This window comes from Eucalyptus grandis, chromosome 6 (assembly GCF_016545825.1).
Source record: "Eucalyptus grandis isolate ANBG69807.140 chromosome 6, ASM1654582v1, whole genome shotgun sequence".
Lineage (NCBI taxonomy): Eukaryota > Viridiplantae > Streptophyta > Magnoliopsida > Myrtales > Myrtaceae > Eucalyptus > Eucalyptus grandis.
This window is the reverse complement of record NC_052617.1, coordinates 24,389,060-24,413,001: the sequence shown is the minus strand read 5'-3', so window position 1 is coordinate 24,413,001 and position 23,942 is coordinate 24,389,060. Positions and strand designations below refer to the sequence as shown.

The 23,942-nt window shown below is 38.1% G+C and overlaps 2 protein-coding genes across 2 annotated transcripts; both read left to right on the top strand.

The window, feature by feature from the left end:
* The first annotated feature begins 1,078 nt into the window (after positions 1-1,078).
* Positions 1,079-7,054, top strand: LOC104449038 (wall-associated receptor kinase 2). Its single transcript, XM_010063035.3, has 3 exons — positions 1,079-2,018; positions 3,932-4,081; positions 5,789-7,054. Exons 1-3 carry the CDS (start codon positions 1,169-1,171, stop codon positions 6,010-6,012), a joined length of 1,224 nt encoding a protein of 407 aa, XP_010061337.2. The 5' UTR covers positions 1,079-1,168; the 3' UTR covers positions 6,013-7,054.
* LOC120294388 (wall-associated receptor kinase-like 1) lies at positions 6,036-22,101 on the top strand. The gene is made up of 2 exons (XM_039314453.1): positions 6,036-6,950; positions 21,844-22,101. The coding sequence occupies exons 1-2, from the start codon at positions 6,036-6,038 to the stop codon at positions 22,099-22,101; spliced, it is 1,173 nt and encodes a 390-aa protein (XP_039170387.1).
* Positions 22,102-23,942: the final 1,841 nt, after the last annotated feature.

Here is a 23,942-nt window from a genome sequence, read left to right as displayed (position 1 = left end):
ATATAATAATTTCTTTTAGGTACCTAATAAGCTAGACATTCAAAGAATAGATCTCACTTATTTAAGCCCTCAATTGAAACTTGTCATATCACTTAGTAAAAAAAATTTAGTAGGGGTCTTTATGGATTTAGAATTTAGAATTTCTCAGGGAAAATTACCAAAAATATCATAAATCTATCACACTTGTGTCAATTTAGTCTTAAATTTTTAATTTGGCCAAATTAGTTTGTCAATATAGTCCATCGACCAATTATAGCCAAAATCACTAACTAGATGCCAACCGTCGGACATGGCACCGCCAATCTTGATATAGACAATTTTTACAATCTTTTCAAAAAAAAATTGAATTTTCCTTTTTTTTTCTTTATTGTGGCCGGACAGGGCTGGTGAAGGCCTAAGACCCTCACCAACCACTGGGCAAAGTCATGCAAGCCCTGGCCGACCGCGGGGGAGGCAACCCTCATTGGTGGCCAGTGCAGGCAATCCTCACCAAGCCCTCTCCAACCTTTGCCTATGGCTAGTCTCTAACCATTAATGAAAAGGAAATATATAAATTAAGAAAAAAAGCTCAAAATTAAAAATTAAAAATATGTCCACATCAAGACGACAACGTCACATAGCACAGTCGACGTTGACTAGGCCACCATGTCAACCTTTTCGATATGACTAGAAAGACTACATTGACAAATTATCAAAAAGTGTAGAACTAAATTAGCACAATTGAAATGTTTATAACTAAATTAACACAAGCACAATAAATTTAGAATAGCTTTGGTAATTTTCCCGAATTTCTCATTGCTATGTGTACTTGTTTTTGCTTAGATACAAGAAAGAGCAAAGTTTACTAAGCAGCCTCAAAATCACCATCATGTATTCATTTTCATATATTGTGACCATCCCTTTCACTAGGACAAGGATTACGGGCGCATTACCCTTTATGTGTAAAACCTTTGTACATTTTTTTTTTTCAATTCTTTCTTGCATTTGTTGATATATGCTATCGGGTCCCTCTAATTTGTTCTATTGACACAATTTGCCCTTATGCCCTCCATTGTTATATATAATGGGTTGGAGAGAACGGCTTCCAGTCTATAAACACGGACAGAAGCACAAAGGTCCCAAAACAGATAAAAATTGCGTGAGAGAGTTTGAGAGAGTTTTTTTCGGAATGAAGGTAGTGCATTGGCTTCTAACGGTGGCTGTGGCCTGGTGGTTTCAACAAGACGGAGCTGCCACCGTGTGCGAACGTCAGTGTGGGAACGTGACCATACCTTATCCATTCGGGCTCCAAATTAATTGTGCGAGGTCCAAAGATTTTTTGCTCAGTTGCACCAACGCCGAAGGGAGCGGTCTTCGACTAATGTTGGGGAGTCTTACCATCCGCAAAATCTCGGCCGGGGGCTCGACCATGGTCGTCAGCCTCCCCGAAGCATACGAGTGCTACGATCAGAATGGCAATCTAACCAAAAAAAGCAATCCTGTGGTCATCGATCTGTCTCCACATCCTCGGTACAGATTCTCTGAAACCCTGAATAAACTCACCGTCCTCGGCTGCAACACCATGGCCGTCGTGGCCGACAGTGCAGGGACGTTCGGGAGCGGGTGCATCTCCTACTGCGGCAACAACGTTGACTTCGCCAACGAGACCACTTGCTCCGGTCGAGGTTGCTGTCAAGCATCCATCCCAAAGGGGGTCAAGACGCTTAACATTAGCATCTCCTCCCTCAACCGAAACCCGTCGGCCTTGCAATTCGGCCACTGTGCACGGGCCTTCGTGGTGGACAACAGGTCATTCAATATCTCAAACTTGACTCTTCCGAGGTTTGAGGATGTGGGCAACACCCCGGGCCTTGTTCTAGACTGGATGGTCGAATCGGGCGTTAGATGCGACATGGCCAAGCGGAAGACGAGCTATGCCTGTGCTCCCTACGCGGCATGTAAGAACTTCGGGGATGAACTAGGTTATCGCTGCGCTTGCATCGATGGGTACGAGGGGGATCCCTATAATGGGTGCACAGGTAATTAATACATTTACGACTCCCCATGCATTATCGCACTCGAATGAATTGTGTGGATAACTAATTAATTAATCACCATCCTAGAGCCAGATAGAGAAGTAGTACTGATTCCATCTAGTTTTACCCATTTAATTAGCCGCCGCTTAATTCGCGCTCTCTCTCTCTCCCCTCCCTCCTCAACCTATTCCTCCACCCTCCGGCTAGCACCTCACACCAGTGTCGCTGCCACCATCATCAGCCCACTATTAGGCGAAGCCACCATCGGCCTTCACTGTTGGACCACCGCAGCCCTCTCTCTCTCTCTCTCTCTCTCTCTCTCTCTCTCTGTACTGATACACCCTCCCTCTTCTACACCGGCAACAGCAACTCCACTTTGGAGATGACATTAAGTGCCACCACCACTGCAAGCAACAAAGATGACCTCTCTCTCTCTCTCTCTCTCTCTCTCTCTCTCTCTCTTCATGAGTCTGGCTTGTACCTCATCTTGGCATTGACAAGTCCCCGGTATCGTCTCCTCTGCAATGAAGGAGATGAGATTTGCTTGCTAGTCTCTTCCATGAACGGAGGAGACCTAATGAGGATTTGACGAGGCCGTGGCTCGACGGTGGTGGGGATGGTGACGCAATGGTCACAATGGCTGTAACGTTAGTGGTGTGGCTGAGCAGTGGTTGCAATGGAGGGAATGGCAGGTTGAGTGGAAAGTGATGGTAAAAGAGAGTGTTTTCTCATTAGTATAATTTTAATAAGAGGTCTATATAAAGTTTGTGGAATTTTGCCAAGACCCTGGTTTATGTCTGGTACCTTACTTCACTTGATCAATAGCTATGATAGACCTGATCAAGTGAATTCGATATAGAGAAAATACTTCTCGAGGTTCCAACTTTTTGCCTATAGAATAAGTCCAAGCCAACGCCACTACCCTACCAACATCATGGTCAACATCATTTCTAACGACTCTATCCCCACATTACAATGACAGTCTTGCCTTCACTCTCAAACCTCTGTCCTCCCAACCCCTTTCTTCCCTTGGGGCCTATATATTCACTAAAACACATCTATATAAACAAATCTAACAACCGCATTTTATTTAGTGAGACGTGCATATTATCAGCACATCCACGTCACTCATAGAATAGTGGCTCATATCAATAAAAGTATGTATGCATGTCAAGATCAATGCCCTCATTCCTAGGCTTAGTTGTCATCCCTAATGACCATATCTAATATGGCAACAATAAAACCTCGCGTCTCTCTTGCAACATAGGGTCAAAAGTTCGAGCAAGCATTGATCTCCTTGTTAGGAACGTGAATATATGAAGAGAAAAAATAGAGAAGAAAATAAGCAAGAATTTTTTATGTGGAAAACCCTTCCCAACATCAAGAAAGGGAAAAACTATTGTGCCACACTAGGCAATCTCTCCACTATCAGTATCAGTATTTCAAGCTTTAGGATTACAAGTTTCAGCATTAGAACTATAAAAGATGTTGTCTTATATATATAGCAAGAGTCTAGGGCATATATAATTATGATGGAAATTACATGTATGCCTTAGCAATAATAAAAGCCATATGGTCTACTTTAATATTATAGGATGGGTAACCTACTGGAAAGTGTCTACCCATAATAAATTGTCTCTACGCTTGAAGATTATTTTCCTCTATTAGACTTCACAACTCTATCACTCCATTGATGGTAACAGATAACGCCATTGTTGAGCTCGAATTCGACGTGGAGAGAGACTAAGAATAGAAAAAGAAGAGATATATCAAGGGAGAGTGGATGCACCTCACAATACTATAAACCGAAACCTAAATGGGAGCATTACCCGACTAAAAGTCCATGCAATGACTTGTTCAAATTGTTTTTGCGATTAACCGAGATAATGGTTCAATTTCTCTCCTGCATGATGTAGACATCAATGAGTGCAAGTACCCAAAAACATATCCATGTCATGGAAAGTGTAAGAATACTCCCGGGAGCTACAAATGCCAGTGCCGACTTGGAAAGAGGGGTAACGCTAGAAAAAGTTGCAAAGTTTCTCCTCTGGGCATAGCCATTCCAGGTAATTCCATATATATCCCCTCATCATTCACTAGATGGTTCATATTCTATTGATTTATTTTTGAAACTCAACTCACCTTCAACGATCGCACCCATGGATTGGATTGAGGTTATTTTCTTTTCATCTTTTTACCAGATCCTTTTACAGTAACTATTATTCAGATTTGCAGATCTGGGTAAAAATTGTTCCCTTTGGGTATCCTCCGGTGAATGGTCCACAAAATTTCCATTAATTATTCGTTAGAAGAAAGAAACGGAAAAATATTAAGAAAGAAAGAAAAGGAGTACAAACAGACAAATAGAGTTTTTGAAAGTGAACAGAAGTGAAGCTATTGGACACGTGGCAAATCCTGGTACATCGCTCGTGTAATTAGAGATTAAGCTGATAGAGCACGATGTAAAAATCCTTGTTTTAATGGAGATTTTGTGGTAGATATCTTAGTTTTTGTCAGGTCATATATATATTATCTGATTTTACATATATAAAACTAATGAAACAATATATATACACACATTAGAAAATATATATTTAAGTGTGAAAATTTTGGATAATAATAACTGCAAAAAAGGAATGGATCTACACGTAAAAGCTTGCAAGAGCGGAGTTCTTAAAATTAAGGATGACTGTGGGCGCGGGGATCTATGCCCCGCAAGACATCACCTTGAACCGGGCAAATTTCCCTCACAAAAAATGGCCCGTAAGACATTAGGCAAGACAATAGTCAGGGCGGGGTGGGGTGCCGCTGCCCCAATTGGTGATCCATCCATGTACTATTTGAAGAAAAATATACATATTTATCTTTCGTTTTACTTGCAATATTTGTTACTAAAACTGAAATAATAATAATGAAACCCGAAGAACAATCTCTTCTCGACAAGTGTCTTGCTTTTATAGAAAATGCAAGGTCGGAAAGTGGTAAGCATTGGGGTACAATCGTTCTCCAGGCACTTCATCTTCACTTTATTCCACGTTGACTAATGCGTGAAGGTTGGAACTTATTTGAGTCTACTACAAAAGCAACCCATGATGCCACTTTGTTTATTATTAGGATCCACCCATGAGGCCTTTCTTTCTAATAAAAATGATATTAAAAAAAAAAAAAGGCCAGAAAATGTCATATGGTCATCTAGTAAGTGGATTAATTTTTCTGAGGAAAAATTAATTCTACGGCAATGAACGCGCCCTCCAGCCTTGTACCCATCCCTAGTTAAAACTAGTCTTAGGAAAATAATCATTTTGTAAACAATAAACATTTTTCATCTCTTTCAGAGGACATCTCTTTCGATCATGCTTTTGATTGATGGGTCATAAATTATACAAATAATTGATACGCGAGTTTGGGTGATATATATGATTGCAACCCCATTGGTTAGAGTTTTCTCCAATAAGATGGACGGAAAAAACATTTCATCATGTAATGACACATGTCGAGTTTTTAAATAAGGACTTTAATAGATTTCTTGCACCAAAAATAATATGGAACCCATTTGTTACAAAAAAAAAAAAAACCATTCTTGTCACTGTTTAATGGGTGATTATATTTTGAAGTAGTGACTAACCATCCAAATCTGATAGTGATAGATGGGGATTATGTAAAAAGAGGTTAAATGGGTTTTGTTCAAAATTGATTTCTTTGAATGAAGTAAGGGGATCATATAAGGATTACATGCTTGAATCTTTAACCTAGTAACATATATTCTTTGGCAGTGATGGCTATGTCATTCTTCGGCATAACTGTTACTGCTTCAGTCTCGGTCACGATGAGGTGGAGACTCAGAATGAGCAACCTCAGACGAAATGAAAAAGAGCTCATGAAAAACTGCGAAGTTCCAATCTTCACGGAGTCAAACTGGCAAAAGCAACCAACAATTATGATGACCGCAAAAAGCTCCGCAACGATGGTTTTAGTTCCGTCCATAAAGGGAAACTAGAGGAGCACAACGGCACCGAGGTCATGCGGGACACCGTGGTCGTGGTCAAGAAGCCTAAAGATGTGGACAGGTCTCTACTAAACAAGGATTTCCAGGATCAGCTTGAAATTCTTATGAACATAAGCTGCAAAAATGTGGTGAAGCTCAAAGGCATATGCTTGGAGACTAGAATACCATCGTTGGTTTATGAATACATTCCGAATGGCACCCTCTTCCAATTCATCCATCAAAATGAGTCAACCATCTCGTGGGAAAAATGCTTCAAAATAGCCACCCAAGCTGCTCTTGCACTACACTCCATTGCACTTGATTATATGCACTCCAAAAAACAATCCCCAATCTTTCATGGCAACATCAAGTCAGTGAACATACTTCTGGATCAAAACAACTCAGTGAAAATATCTGATTTTGGAACTTCGATACTCATATCACCAGAGCATAGACATATCGTAGCCACTCAAAAAAAAGACTCGTGGGGTTACATCGATCCAGAATATTTTGTCACCGGTATGCTAACACCTCAGAGCGATGTATACAGCTTTGGAGTTGTCCTTGTGGAGTTGCTCACAAGAAAGAAACTTCATGTTACCGAGTCCGGAAAGTCAATCAATACTATCCATCGTTTCATCTCTTCTGTGAAGGTCAACAAATTCTCCGATGTCATAAACTTTGAGGGCGCTAGTGAAGACGAAATGGAGAGAGTACGAACCGTAGCTAAGATTGCAGTGAACTGCTTGGACCAAAGCGGTGCAAACAGGCCGACAATGAGCGATGTGGCTCAACAACTCGCCAGTATCAACCCAAGCTCAACAGTTGAAGAAGAGAATGAAGAGCCCGAACCGGGAGAGGATCCAAGAATCCTCAAGCTGTCCTTCCTGTCTGGGAATGGATTTAGCTTCTTCCTGTATTTGATCCTTTATTACCGTAGCAACATATCTGTGAATTTGTTAGGAAGGACTTCTAGGGTTGATTATGTGCTTGGAATATATATTATGTGTGCCATTAGCTTTTGGACTTTATATTTACGGAAGCATCTTCGCAAGTTCAAGCGTGAGAATCTAATATGATATATGTAAAGCCGTGCGTGAAGTGGACTTATAGGAGGCTAACATATGGCCTTCAACATTATCATAATCCCACTTCCCGTTGATCTTTTCTTCTTTTTTCATACTCTTTTTACGTTATTCTAATTGATTGAATAAGAACAAAAAGTTCTTATCCAAGCCTGTATAAGAGGATCACAAGATCAAGAAAGAAGAATCGGGAACTTAGGGCCTATTTGTTAAAAAGTGTTTCTATTCCCCGGAACAAAAATTTATGTTCTTTTGTTAAGGGGAACAAAAAAGAATAGAAACGTGTTTCGTAAAACTTTTATTCCAGGAACAAAAAATCTATTTTTTTTTATTTTGGGAATAAATTTATAACAGAAACAAGAAGTAGAAAAAAAGTAGCTTCTTGATCTGGGTACAATTCAGAAAACAATTCCGAGAAACAATTTGTCTCTCTATTCTTTTTTCTTCTCTTTTCTTTCCTTCTTCTTCCTTTTGGCCGGTCTTCGACCTCGGCCATGGCCGGCGACCGGTCGACGAGGGTCGGCAACCTCGCCAAAGCGTCACTGGCCCCAGGCGACGCCGAGCCTCGTCGGCCCCCGGCGACACCGGGCTGGGCAAGGCTCGGCCTCGCCAGGCCACCGCTAGGTCGGCGTAGCCCCGCGGTGGCCCCGCAAGGCTTGGCCTCGCCAGCTGGCGCAAGGCCGACCCCGCGCCGCTTAGGCCAAGTCGAGCATCGCGATGGCCTAGCGAAGCTCCGCGAGCTCGCCCCGTGGTGGCTGGCGAGGCTCCAATGAGCTCGCCCGAACCTCACCTATTTGGTCGCCGGCCGCCGCCATGGCCGACGACTAGCCATAAAGGAGGAAGAAGGAAAAAAAAAAAGAGAAAAGGAAAGATATAATAAAAATATTGAAAAATTAAAAGAAACAAAAAAATTATACAATTTTATCAAATGCATTTCTACTCTTGGAATATAAATTTTTTGCAAAGTGATCAAGCGCGTTCTTATATTCAGAAATTGTTCCCGAGAACAGAAATAGAAAAAAACTATTTCTATTCAAAAATTATTCTCCGAACAGAATAATTACCAAACACACCCTTACTTGATAATAACTTTATTGTGGGCTTAAAATATTAATAAAAAATAATCTCAACATGAAATTTGATCCAGTGACCCCTCCTTCTAAAATTTGGGTACTCGCTCTCTCTCTCTCTCTTTCCTAAAATGAAAACTTCTTCTAAATTGGACAAAAATACATATAAATTTAGATTTTCCCTCCTTTTTGTCATCTCGTGAAAAATTAAATTATTTAAGCTTTCTTCCACTCAAATGTTCATCACCGCGATTTTCCCCAATCTCCCAATCTCCCAAACATAGCATTACTAACAGCGAAATTAATAGAATGACAAACAAATAGTACCTTGTAGAAAAAGTTTTTAAAAAAAATCAAATGATAATCAACAAAAATTAAAGAGAACAAATTAGTGGAAATTTTATGAATGGAGTGCCAAACCTCCGGCATTCAGTGATAAGTGACAAATATGATATTGGCAAAAAGAAATAACAATTGCTAATTAAAATATTAACACATAACTAACAGTCAAATTAATTAAAGAAAGCTAAAATTAGTATAATCACCACAAACAAAAGACAAAACAAATGTAAATGCGGGGAAACTCATTAAGTAGGTGGTTCTTGTCACAACCCGATCTTGCCGCCCTCGAATCCCTCATCATCGCGAGGAGAGGAAAGGGGGAAAGGTCGGGTTTAGGAGTACTTGATCACGAGAGTTTTCTCACGGCTCGGGTTCCAAAAGACGTCATCACCTCGCTTTTTGGTTCAACCCTCTCGTGAGTTCCCTCCACGAGATCGTGAGCTCTCCCAAGCTCGTACCCCGCGTAATAGTGGAGTGTCGCAATCCATACGAACACAAGCGGCACACATTAGAAGAAGGGGTCGGGTGTGGATATTGGATTTAAGGGTACATTTACCATGGTAGCCCTCTCGTCAAGCTCACCCATAAGGATGGCATCACTTCATCCTTTGGGTTATTCCCATGTCGAGTATGCTAAACCATCATGAGTTTCATCGAAACTCATACCCCGCGTGATGAGTTGTTTGTACAGTCTAGTTGTTTATGACAACCTAAAAATAAGACGGGAGTCGTCACTAAACTCATTTTGGGGGTCGGCTAGAAAATCCAATCGAGGGTCAAGAGTGTTCCCTCGATTTCTACACAACCAAATATCTAGATTCGAAGACTTAGGTTACGCTAATATTTCTATTAGCGCCCTTTCGGTACCTAAATAGTCTGTTATGTTTTCCTAACATGTCAATGCGTTTCTTTTTACATTTTCGAGATCATTTGTCCTAAACTAAGTGATCATGCGTGGTTGGTCATTTTTATTCTATTTTATTTCTAGAAAAACAAGAAAAAAAAACAATCAATGGAATTGAAATTGCAAGACAGTAAGTAAACAATCAATGAAACCAATAAATCTATCATGCAGTCCTAAAATATATAAAAGAGAAACACAATTGAAAAAGATGAAAGAAAGAGATAAAGTCCATAACTCGTCGGGTTTTATACAACAAATGAAACCCAAGACATATGTCGGGAAAATTAATAGTACATGATAATGGTTGGAATGGACATCGACCTCCACCGTCTTCGCACTTTCTCCTTTTTTAGGGTTCTAATCTAATCCTAATCTAAGAAACTTATAACTAGGTGCATACAATGGAAAGAAACAAGCATACAAATCAAAACAATCAAAAACAAAATATCATGTTAAAATCAATCATTTAAAATAAGTGCAATACGAAAGTTAAATTTTGGGGCCTCAGGGTCGGCCTTTGTCTTTCATGTGAAAGTCTCACTAAGACACCTACCCAATACATTTTTGTGAGTTATAGCAATCATTGACCAATTGTATTCCCGCATGGCCAATAACGCATATAAGTCTCCTAATCAAGCGATCTATGTGATCCTAAGGTTTTTCCTCGATATCATGCATCGACCCTACCATTCATCTAAAAAATCACATGCATTGCAAAGATGTAAACATGCATGCAGGTCTTTTGAACCTTGTTTCTTAACCAATCAAGCAAGAAAGTGAACCGTTGGCGAGTCACTTATTACCATGGGCATGCGCCAATCACAAACACAAGCAATTTCTAATGCATGATGGGATGATATGTATGAAGGGTATATGTGATATTTCAAAAAAAAAATCTCAAAATCATTCATGAAAAGTTTTGAGACAATGTGATGTCTCAGCTATGAAAGGCATTCCATTGCCAAGATTAGCCCAGACCTCACATTAGAAGTCACAAGCGTCGCAAATATTTTGAATACAATTCAAACCGTAACTTTCACGTTGTCAAAACAGGATTTTTAAAATATTTAAAAATATTTAGGATTAAGGAATATCTAGGCTATAGAACACATCCAATTGCCAAGGCTAACCCGGGCCTCGCATTCAAAGTCATAAGCGTCGCAGGCATTTTGAATATGGTCCGAACTATGATTTTTCCTTAAGTCAAATCGTGTTTTGAAGGATAACCTTTTTAGGAATCGTTTTTGAGAAACATCACATGTACCAAAATATTTTTTGAAAGATGCAATTTGAAAAGACCGGTTGTTTAAAAACAAAAATCAAAGCATTTAAAAAAAATTTCATAAAAATGGCATGTCCTAATTTCATGCACAAACTAATCTAAAAGGTGTAACTAAATAATCACAATTGTGTTTATATCAGGAAATTTCAAAATAAACGTGCAAGGATAGCAAAATTGAGTAACGCCCATTGACAATCTAGCTATGGAAAAAAAAATTAATATGCATGACATGATGACAAACAAATTTCATGAAGAAATTTTTCTTGAACGAGCTACACATGAATTTACAAAAATCAAACAACAAGCAATAGCACATCAGAAATTTGTCAAAACAACAGAACATTCAGCTAATGTTACGAGAATTTGTCCTATCAGAACATGTCTAAAAATCATCAAATTCATATACAAGATAGCCAACATAATGACAAACAAGTTTCATTCAGAGGCCAAGTTCATATTTCAAATAGAAAAAATGGAACAAAAATATCAAAGTTCTGTCCAAACAGGGGTTAAAACAAGGGCCCGAATTTGATCCCTTGTCCAGATTGTGATCTGGCTTTGAAAACTGGAAAATAGTCCAAATGATGAGCGATTTCCATGAAATTAGCAACATTAGAAACTTCTAAGTGTTTCCTACATTTCTCTAGAAGAGCTCGAGTCCAAACTAGGTCAATTTGGTATCCTAAAATCGAGATCTCTAAAAGTGCACGCATCAGTAATTAGAAAAACAGAACATAAGCATTCATTAGTAACTTTAAAATCACTCAAAAAATACCCAAATGGCATGAAGAAATCACACCGGGCTTAGGATTGGATGCGATGGAAAGTTTTGATAGTCATCTAATCCTAAGTTGGAATGCAAAATGTCATCCAATTTAAATGACATTATGAGATGATTCATGATTCATAATGATATGCTTAGGAATTCTAAATATGATGAACACTTTTTGTGAGACAATTTGATGTGCAAGATGAAACTCCAATAACATGACCTAAACACGTATGCAAATCTTGTAACATGTAGTTCAATCATCAAGAAGGTATGGTCATAAGATTTTATCCCTAGATGACCCAAATAAGCATGGGAATGTGCACATATGACAAGGTTTCATTTCAGCACTAAATTTACAGAACAAGCATAATTTCAGCCATCCTCAAGATATGCATAAATCCTACCAAAAATCTCACATATAGAGCACATAGTGATGAAGATTTCTTGTTAAGAGATCGAAACTCAATTAAGATCATATGAATCATGGCAAAAATGGCAAAACAGATCATACTATATGTCCAACACATGTTGCTGCAATACCTTTTACTCTAATGCATGCAATTGATTCACATTGCCAAAGTAAAAACCTTGCAAAGCATGCATCATATATTTCATCTTTCATGAAGGATTTGAGACCAAATAAGTGCATTTATGGACTCAATTTCATCAAAACAAATCTCAGACTAATACAGGACAAACTAACCTATGTCCAAATCTAAGCGATTTTGACCTAGCTAAACATGTCCGAAATTTTTAAAAAAAAAAAAAATACAGAAGATGCACAACACTTGTACGAGAAACTTTCATCAAGGAAAGTTGTCCCAAAACTCAACACAAAAATCAGCACAAAAATAGCAAAACAGAGATTGATTCGAAGCAGATTGACCTAAGCCTAGATCCAAGTAAATCTGACCTAGTTAAACACGTCCAAAAATCATGAAAAAATTATAAAAGATGCACGACATGATTTGGAACAAAAATCATGAGAAAATTTTATCAAAAAATGATCATGAAATTCGGCACATAAATAACAAAGTCGAAGGCGGAACCCGATCGAACCAAAAAAAAAAAAAACCTAAGCTACTTGTAGAATCATTAATCTTCGAGGTGTTTTTGGAGGGCTATACGATGGCCATTTTGGACGTGCGACTACCGTTTCGAAGCTCGAAATGTCTACCATCTAATCCTAATAGGACTCAAGCTTAAACGAGGTCATTTCAGACCTCGTCTTTGCCAAAACAGTAACCTATGTACAAGCCTACGAAAATCACAGATTAGGCTTAAACTCACAACAATCATTCAAATCATCAACAACTCATTACATCATTTATACTCATCAATATTAAGCATGTAAAAGCTCCTAATCTTGAATCCTAGCCCCGATCGACTAACTCGATCTCGCTTCATCGGATTCGAGTTTCGAATCATTACCTTTGATGCGGTTTTCGTCGGTTTCAATCGCAATTAGTTGGATCTAATCACCGGATCACAATCGGGACTCCAAGAATGTAGATCAAGTCACTACAGCTTGGATCGGGATCAATCAAACCACCGGCTCAAGAGAAAAACGAAGAATCGATCCAAGAGATGAACCAAAACTTAGAGAGAGAGAAAGAGAGTGAGTGATCTGATTTGGTAGGGTTTTTTGGAGGGAGAAATCAGAGAGAGAGAGGTCTGAAGAGGGAGGAAATTTCGTGCAAATGAGGCCTCTATTATGAAAATTAAAGAAATTTCACTTATATAGTCTCACATTAAGCAATTTTGGTTGTCGATTCGACCATATAGCCAAAATCTTGATCTAACGGTCAAAAATCCATTTCGAATGCTTCTTTGATCTAGTGGGTTTGATTTGCAAAAATCAAGCCAAAATCAAGAATTGCGTCAAAATGTCTAATTATGGGTCAATTTGCAATTTGACGAAATTCGCAGACCAATTTGTAAAATTTTGGGAAATTGAAGGTGTAGAAGTGAAATTGGGATTGAGAGGGTTCCAGAACCGGTGGCCGGAGGCTAAGAATCGGCCGGAAAAGGCTGAACCCGCCAGGGCCCGCCAAGAACGAATGATCGGCTGACCGATCGGATCTGGTTCTGCCGGATTTTGATCGATTCTTGATAGGTTTGGTCCGGTTCCCACCATTTTTTCCACTTAGGACCCTTGTGGGTCAAAATTTTATGCAATTTGACCCTTAAAGGACCTAATTGAAGAGGAATTTTATCATTTTTTATGAAGAAATTGACCAATTAAGATGCAATTAAGCTAATCAAACCTTATGAATGTGATCTATAGGTCTTTTATTGACCTAATTGAATGATTGTCGTGAAAAAAAAATGAGTCAAAACCATGGGTGCTTTGAATTGGGTCTAAAGGGCTAAAATGGTAAGATTTGCAATTTAATGGGCAAAATTGCAAATTAATTAAAATTAAACTCAATTAGCATTACAATTGCCCTATCTAATGAGCTACCCATGGGTAAGATCACTTACCACACTCAAATTGCCCTTGAATTGAAGTGCTCAAGCTTAGGTCAAAAATGGATCTAAGCCTAATATTAAAATTGGACCTAGATTTATGAAATTAAACCATAGCCATGAATGGATCAATTTGAATTTTGTCAATCGAAGCTTAATTGCTTGACTTTCTAATGCTTTAGAAGATAAAATTCTTCAAATTGATGAGTTCTTGTGTGAATTTCGTAAAATCAATCTCAAATTTGGACTTATCTTAAGAAAATGAGTGAAAAATAATTGTCCGTTCGCAAGTTATAAAGGATCAATTTTAGTCCCCTAATTAGGGCTCAAAACGACAATTCATATTTTGACTCAATAAATCGCAAAATTAAATGCTTAAACAGATTTCAGATAGTCCCTAAACCAAATGTCAAAGAAGGAACCACATCTAATTATGACTAGAATAAAAGTAATTTTATTTTTGGTCGATTTAGAACTTAAAACTGAAAAATTCAGAAATCAAGGTTCTTAATCAAATTTTGTGAAATTTTTTACACAAAAGTCAATTTGGCATTAAAAGAAATGTATTTGTGTATTTTTTTTTTTTTTTTGGTTAAAGGTTTGACCAAAAGTCAATCATTTGTTTGACTTTTCCTAAAAGGTTGATTTTTTTGATCAAATCTTTGAATTTTCAAGAAATTGATTTTAAAAAGTGAAATTAAAGCTAAGTGAAATTTTTTTTTGGGTAAAAAGTCAATTTTTGACTCGGGGTTGACTTTTAGTCAAATTGTTGACCAAAAAGTTAACCCGAAAGTCAACCATTTGACTTTCCGAGTTTTTCTCAAAACAAGCTAAAAACTGCTTAAAAACAACAATGCAAAAGAAAGAGATAAAAAAAACGACACTTTCTGGTTGAGAGATAAGGCTCCGTCGCGATTAAAAACCTAAACCTTGATTTTTTTATTTTTTTTTTACCTTTTAATGATGCGTCAACTAAAAATCAAGTGTCAACGAGTCCGACCATACATTAAAGAGGAAGAGACATTTTAAGAGAGGCAATTAATTGTGAAAATACATGAAAATACTGAAATGGTTCTTCATGACATGCTGATTAATTGACAATTGATTTCGGAGGCAACAATTGTTGATGGGAAAAGTACCCAAAAAATCTTAAGATTTATTATAATTGTGTCGATTTAGTCCTAAACTTTTCAATTATGTCAATTTTATTCTAAACATTTTCAGATTTTACTAATAGTATCAATCCCGCTTAATTGAACCAAAAATCGACTAGAGACGAGGCCTGGTCATCTTATGTGGCATAATAGCCTAGCACTGTCGTGGACCTCAGCAATCGTCTAATGGCGAAGTCAACCTTGCCAATCCTTGCCTTTGGGTGGTCGCCGAAGTTCTATTTGGTGAGTTTGATGCAAATAGCTGGGAAAAGATATAAGAAACATTCCATACTCAACAATGACCACCTTTTCCTCATAGCCCAAAATAACAATAAAGCATTCCCCTCAAAATTACTCTCATAGAGCTAAGTCGAAAAGAAAGCAGAGAACTTTGCATTGTCAATTCGGAAAGCTTGAGACGTGCCAATGGATTCGGTCCATGACTAGGCAAATTACACGGACAAATCCAGCATCTTTAGAACTAATCAAGAAAACATTCTGCTATAAAGTTCCTGTCCATGAACCCACCTAAATGTTTAGGTGCGACACAATTTTTCAAAATTCGGACGTGAGGTCAATTAGAATCCACAAAACACAAACATCGCAATCAACTTTTTGCGCCATATTAGTACGCGACCAATCTATAAAATGAATAAGGACATCCCAGAATCTCCATCTTCCCGGGCAACCCTAATTACATCTAATCTTCAAACACTGTCAAACATTCCACAATTAAAGGACATGACTCCAAACTTCATTGCCTCAACATGCTAGCATTAGAGAAAACTCCCAAAGGTTTTGAAGTTGACAAAGCTTTCCACTGGACTTTGTTTGTCTTAAAGAATCTACATTTTAGGAGTTTAAGACATTCTACAGCTTTCAAACAGAACTCAGTCAAAAATAGACAGAACTCAGTCACATACATATTCTTATCAAGAGAAGAAGAGCATATTCTATTTCCATCCTAACAGCTCGGTTCATAGATACTTATTTGATATAGAATGAGATTTGTGCAATCATCTAGAATGAAATAGATCCCGAATGAAATTATCTCAGATTCTATAACGGCTAGCAAATCTAGTTGGATTTCACATCTTTGTAAAAGATTGACTAAATCAAGTTGATTTGGAAATCAATCCTTAGGACAAGTTCTTTCCCAACTGAAAAAGCACTACTTATGGAAACCAAGACTTTGATTGTACAGGCAATCAGAATCAAGTGGAGATTATATCTTTATCACTCATCGGCCACCACATCTTCTTAATACAGTTTTGTCCATCGACCAAAAATGGAATATGATCCTTTGGAAGCTGTCCAATGGCTAGTTTGGAAGTGGGGGAGTATGGGAGGGATCAAGGGACCAAGGAGCAAAAAATAATAATAAGGTCTAGAATTTATAATTCCAAAGTCTGAGCAAATTTTGACCATACACTTGCCTTTAAAGAACTTAATCGATTATGATCGTAAGAGAAGTACTAAAAGAGTGACTTAAAGAAATAATGTAATCTACCACTAAATGTTAGCACTCAAAATTGTAATTTCTTATTAATTATATAATGAAATCTAGCTAATATGCTATCAACATGAAGAGTGGACATAGGTTTAATTTAAGCCAAATCACTATAAATCTTCGTATGCAATTTCTCTAATCCTTACTCTCTTATTATCATTGTTAAAATCTATTGCACACTTGTAAGTTGTTCTTAAAGTTCATTCTACAGCATTACAAATTCTGAACCTTGTTCCAAAATTTGGACCTCATGCAGACGATGCTCTTGATTTATATTATCACATATTCACACTCACTAGATGATCTGAGCTAGCAACATCAGCTACAACTGAGGCAATTTTCCATACTAAAATGAAGTGTGCTTATTGAAAGTCCAGTGCAATACATAATGCAGATACGTGTTGTCTAAGGTCCCAATGACCATTTTGTGTCTTGCTTTCGACTACAAATGAATAAGCAAAGATATAGAAGCACCAAACATCTAAACCAGGCGCCCAAACAAAGTCAAGAGCCATCAAGATATAGTGACGACAAAATAAGCCAGGAGGAAATACATCACATTGCAAGATATACCTATTGACACCTAAATTTTGTTTGTCCATTTAAGTTTTAAATTGCATAGAAAATTACGGATCAATTTCTAACTCCTAAAAAAATTAATTTTTATTAAATTGCATTGTGTATAAATTAAAAAATGAAAAAAATATTAAAAGAGTTAAAAAATTAATACTAAAAAGCAGCAAGGCCAGGCTAGAGACAACCGAGCCTGGCCCCTTGTTCTTTTCCCTTTCCTTCTCCCCACCTGAGCTGACTAATCCCATTCCTTTTCTTTTGTTTCCCGGCCTAACCTCTCTCCTCCTCATTTCCTCTCTCCTGAACGCTAGCTATGGAACGGCAAAAAGGATAGAGAAGGGTGTGCAAAGGACAAAACCGTAGAAGACGTCACGCATGACGTTAAGGCAACATGGTTGGTCAGGGGGCAAGTTGGCCAACAATAGCTAGCGTTGCATGGGTGCACACTAATGGCCCTTAAAAAGGAATAGAGAGGGAGCTTGAGAGAGAGCTTGAGGGAGAGACGGAGAGAGAGGGAGGCGAATTCAAAGGGCAGCTCTATCTTTTTGCTTGCTTAGCCGAGCTTGAGAGAGTGAAGAGCAAGTCTAAGAGAGAGAGGTTGCCAGAGGAAGTGAGTGAGCTCAAGGGCATAAGTGAGCTCAAGAAAAGAGGGATTTTGCTGGTTTTTCCTTCTTCTCATGGGCTGGATAGGATAGAGAGAGGTCCAACTGTGAGAGAGAGCGCGGCGGAGAGAGTGAAACTCGAGAGTGAGAAGGAGTTCTCCAACAAATCGACCACGCCCGAACCCTCTCTAACGACCTTTGGCCGACGCCCTCGAGCACACAATCTTTCGCTCCCAAATCTTTACATCACTAGTGAGTTTTTTTACTTGGTTCAAACTTCCCTTGCCCGAGGATCCCAACTCAAAGATACCAAGGTAGCAAACCATAGCCTGATTTTTCACAAGCTTGCCTGCTTGCTACTGTCTCCAAGTCAAGTAAGGATGTAAGCAATAACGTAATTCTATAATACGGAAAATACAAAACACGGGATCTATGATCTTCATGATTTTCATAATGAGAGGGATGTAGACATACATTTATCCATAACAAAACCTTGAATGTATTTGTCGCAGAATAACTGAAGAGATGAACGAAATATGATTTTTCTCCCTTAACTCACTTTTTCTTAACGTATTCTATCGATGGAGGATAAAATATAACGTTCTTTTCATGTCGTGGGTGAAGAGAAGACCAGACTCTTATTCATACATTCTATCAATAGGTGCCTTTCATCAAAGCACATTTTAACTTCCATGAGAATCGTATCTTTTCGTAGAAGAATAGTAACTTCTCATTAAAGATTGCACAATTTCATTAGAGTCGTAACTTCTTATAACCAAATATATTTTAGCATTCAATATTCATTAAGCCATTAATTAATAAAATCATATGGGTCATAATAATAGAAAAGAGGAAAGATCATAAACACAGAATTGAGTTCCAAGTGTCAAATACATAAACTTAATGCAACATAATACAATCAATAATAACGTCCTACATTGCCCATCATTTTAACATGTTAATTAAATGTTTTAAGCAACAGTCCTTTTATTAAGGGATCTGCTATCATAAGGTTGGTGCTAATGTGCTCCATTGACACTCTTTGTTTCTAAACTTCTTCTTTAATAGTTATTTGATTTCCATATGCTTAATACCCTTTACAATCATTAATGACGTCTTATAATGCTCATCCTTTCAACATGTTCATAAAATGTTTTAGGTGACAGTCCTTTTATTAAGGGATTCATTATCATAAGGTTGATGCTAATGTGCTCAATTAACACTCTCTGTTTCTGAACTTCTTCTTTAACAAACAAGTATTTGATTTCCATATGCTTAACACCCTTAGAATACTTCTCATTTTTAGAGAAAAAAACCGCTGTATAATTATTACAATACATTTTTAGCAACCCGGTAATATTGTCAACAATCATAAGCCCTGAAATAAAGTTCTACAGCCATAATCCATGAATAGTAACCTCAAAGAATGCCACAAGCTCAGCCTCCATGGTGGATGCAGTAATAACTGACTGCTTCATACTTTTTCATAATATTGCTCCTCCGGCTAGAAGAAACAATTAACCAAATGTGGATTTTCTTTTATCAGCACATATGGTTAAGTCTAAGTCTGAATATCCAATCATCTCAAGATGATCAAATCTTTTTTAAGTGAGCATATGATTCTTCGTTCCTTGCAAGTATTTGAGAATTTTCTTTGCAGCATTTCAATGATCCAATCTAGGATCACTTTGATACCCGCTCAGCATTCCGATAGCAAAACTAATGTCCGGTTTGATGCAAGTTTAAGGATCTGTTTGTTTATTTGTGTTTATGTTCCCCAGAACAAAGATTTATGTTCTTTTGTTCCGGGGAACAAAAAAAGAACAGAAACGTGTTTGTTTACACTTTTGTTCCCGGGAACAAAAAATCTATATTTTTGTTCCCCGGAACAGATTTGGAACAGAAACAAGAAGTAGAAAAAACTCGTTTCTTGTTCCCGAGAACACTTTTTAAGAAACAAAAGAACAAAAACTCAAAACTTGTTTCTTTTGTTTATTTTTGCTTCAACCGTGCCCTATGTCTCAACCATCCACCTACGCCGTCTCTCTGTCTCAAGTCCCTCCTTTCTCTAGCGTCTCTCACAGCTTCTCCACCGTCATCCTCTCCGGCGCCAACAACTGCTGCTCTTTCACCGGCTGAAGCTTCTAATTCGAGGTAAGTTTCATCCTTCACCGGCCGTTGCTCCTTCACTAGCTGAGCTTCTAATTCAATGCTTTCGGCGAGGGCTTGGTTGAGCCGATTGACAAGGGCTTCAGCGAGAGCCACCCCTCGCAGATCTGGGCGACGGCTGCTTGGGGCTCGAGCGCGACAACTCACTCAAGCCAACGCTTGCCCAGAACTGCGAGACACTCACTCGAGCGAGCCCTTGCGCTCGAGCAAAAAGCAACGTTCGCAAGCGAGCGCTGCTCGCTCAAGCGAGCATTACGAAGCAGCAACACTCTGCTCGCTCGAGCGAGCGATTCGCAGGCGAGCATTGCCGAGTATGATCAGCTTATTGAAGGAGTACAGCAGCAACGCTCTGCTTGCTCAAGCGGCGACTCGCAGGCGAGCGCTGCTGAGGTTTTAGTAGTGTAAGGCATAAGGAGCATTGTTAACTTAGGAGTAGACACAATTTTGTCAATGCATTTGCTAGTTTTTGCTTATACACTCTATTTTACGTTTCTGAAAATTGCTGCTTTCATCCTCAAGTAGTTCCATCCATCGCCATCACATTTGTGACGTATGATATGGTCAAGGATATATTAGGAGTTGAAATCAGAACATCAGATTGAACTTTGGAGCATCCTCCGGTGTCCGTCAAAAGTGTGGTATTTTTGTAGGCCAGGGTTAGAAAAAAAAGGGTGGAGGTTGCTCTTTTCTTCTCTCTAAAAGTAAGTCTAGTAATATGTAATCCAGCTTTGATAATTGCTCCCCCTTTGTTCGCGTGTCGATGTCTTCTTGTGAACTTGCTGTAGCTATTGGCTTCTCATTCATGTGTTGTGTCAATAAGTATGAAGGAAGAATAAGGCACGAAATACAGTTCATTGGCTTTTAATGCCGGGAGAAAGCCTTTTTTTTTCCTGAGATTATACTGGAGGGCTGTTCACCGCACTTCTCATTTATTAATAACTCACCGGATGCAGTTTAATATAAGAAGAAAGAGTCCAATCACAGTCGTAGTATATTCTTTCTTTGAAAGGTTTTTGTAAGCTATGATGCGTGTTGTGGCTGTCATGGATTCAATTTTTTCCTATTTGTGTACTTGAGCTTGGTTTGGTTTTAGTTATTCTCGTCACATTTTTCATTCTCACTCAACCGGTTTCTACTTGCTCGCTTGACATATTATTTTTGCTACTTGCGCAGTTCCATTGACATTGGTGTTTCCAAAATCTTGCGCATCTCCAAAATTTGGTAGGTTTCTCACAATGCTCTTTATTTCATTTTGAGCATTCTATTTCATTGATCATTGATAGTCATAGTACTATGTAGTTCTTGTAGCTCAAAATGCAACTTATGTTTTGTTCTATACAAGTTAGTTCAAGAATTGTCAATGGTGTCATTATAGTCTTCTCTGCTTGCATCTCTTGAGAACGATTTTGTGTATGGCGTGTAGTTCCTATAGTATTATGTTATTGATTTAACTCATAACTCAAATGATGCTCAGCCTGTCAAAGATTAAATGGCATCTAAGAGATAGACATTCAGTGCAAAGTGGACCGAGTTTGTAACCAACCTATTTATCAGTTTGTTGGTGGATGAGGTCAAGAAGGGAAATTGCACCTCTTCTACTTACAACAAAGTGGGGTGAAAGAATATACAGACTGAATTCATTAAATAAACAGGATTCCAATATAGCATAGTACATATGAGGGACAAGGTAAACAAACTGAGAAAACAATATAGCAGTTTTCAGAAATTCATTTCTCAATCCGGATTTGGTTGGGATAATGTGAATGAAAGAGTTATTGTCGACAATCCAAGTATATGGGAATCTCACATCAAAGTATCTTTTTAACTTTTTGTTCATTTCATATCATTATAGATGTAAATTTTAAAATGTATGATTATATTGCTGAAATGTCATTATTGTGAAAATTGTAGAATAATGTCGAGTGGGCAAAATTCAAGAATGATGGATTTCCTCAGTATCTCGAGCTATGTATTGTATTTGGTGGTACATATGCTACTGAGGATTACGCCATAGGAAATGCTAAAGATTTGACGGTATCGGAGGAAGATGACAATGGTGATGGCAATGTAGGTGGTGATAATGGTGGTGGCAATGCAGATGGTAACAATGATGGTGGCAATACAGATGACTTCAGTGAACACCACATTGATGAGAGAGTCTTTACATGAGACAATGCTGCAACTTCAGTTCATGGAAAGCACAAATTGGATAGGACTCCAAATACTAAGTGGAGATGAAAGAGTAACCATCCGGTATTGCTGACACTTGCAAAGCCATACAAGATCTTTTAAAAGTTAGGGCAAGTCAATCTAATAGTGGCTCTGCAACCTCAGGGGTTACACCACCACCTGTAGACCATTTCTCTGTTTTTGCTGTGATTGATGTTCTAGTTAATATGCATGACCTAGAACAAGATGTTTACAATAAAACAGTGGAACGAGCATGCGTTAGTGCCCCATGGAGGGAGGCTTTCATTAAATCCCCACCTGAAAGGAGAAATGGACTTCTTCAATGTCTTTAGTAGATGTTTGGAAATATATTATGGATTGCATGGGGTTTCATTAGACTGTATAACTTATGTTATCGATTAATACTTAGTTTTTAAAGATATAAGTGTTGAGACTCTTGTACTTATATGTAATGGCATCTCCTATTGAGACTCTATGACTTATGTTATTGATTGTTATTGGATATATTTTCAAAATCTATATTGATGTTTTTATATTTCTGTGATGGTATAGGTACAATAGAAGGGGGATCAAATAGTGTGTCTAATGAGCAGGTAGAACCAATTGAACAATTCTTGGATGGTGATGATCTTGACATATTGATAGCGTGGTTGTGCATAATTACGATGGACACGTCCATGCATACGAAAGAATCTATTAGGGACAGTAAATTATCAGGACCCGAATGGATAATGGAGATTGTTTATGGACATTCAGATAGAATATATGAAGCCTTTAGGATGGAGAGACATGTTTTTCTGAACTTATGTGATTTAATGAAGGTAAGAGGTTGGTTGAAAGATAGTCGATTTGTTCGAATAGATGAACAAGTTGGGATATTCTTATCTTTGATTAGTCACAATAGCTCAAATACAGATTTATGTGAGAGATTCCAACGACACCGGACCCCGGAATGCCAAAAGTTGGCATAAAGAGACACTTAAGTGCCAAAAGTTACGAAAGTAACACTTAAGTGCCAAAATCGGAGCAAAATGGATCGGTTAAGTGCTAATCCGCCAAAATCCAGACAAAATGTTGATGTGGCAATTTTCCGACAAAGCAAATGCAAAATGGCGTCGTTTTGGTGCTAACGTGGTAAAAAAATAATATAAATTTAATTTAATTTAATTTAAAATTAAATTTATATAAAACACTTAAAAATAAAAAAAATTAATATTAAAAAGGGGGGGGAAGGCAAATGAGGGCTCCCCACCGCCGGAAGGGTCGGCGACAAAGGGGAGGGTCGGCCGGGGTCGCCGGCCCCTAGTCAAGGCCTAGCGACCCCAGCCGACCCTCCCCCTCCGTCGCCGGCCCTTCCCGGCAAAGTGGCGAAAGGCGACGGGGCCACCTCCCCCTTTTTTAATTTTTTTAATTTCTTAATTTAAAAAAAAATTAAATTTTTATTTTTAAATGTTTTAAATAAATTTTATTTTAAATTTTATTTTATTTTTTTACCACGTCAGCATCAAAATGACATCGTTTTGCATTGTTTGACCACGTCGGCGTGCATAACGACTCTGTTTTGCACTTATTTTGCCGGAAATTGTGCACGTTAGTATCGGATTTTGGCCGAAGTGGCATTTAAGTGATCCATTTCTCTCCAATTTTGACACCTAAGTGTCACTTTTATAACTTTTGGCACTTAAATGTCCCTTTATGCCAACTTTTGATACTTGAAGCGTACTTTTGTCAGATTCCAACATTCAGGAGAAACGATCAGCAAGTATTTCAACATAATATTGAAAGCAATTATCAAACTTTCAAAAGAGATAATCAAACCA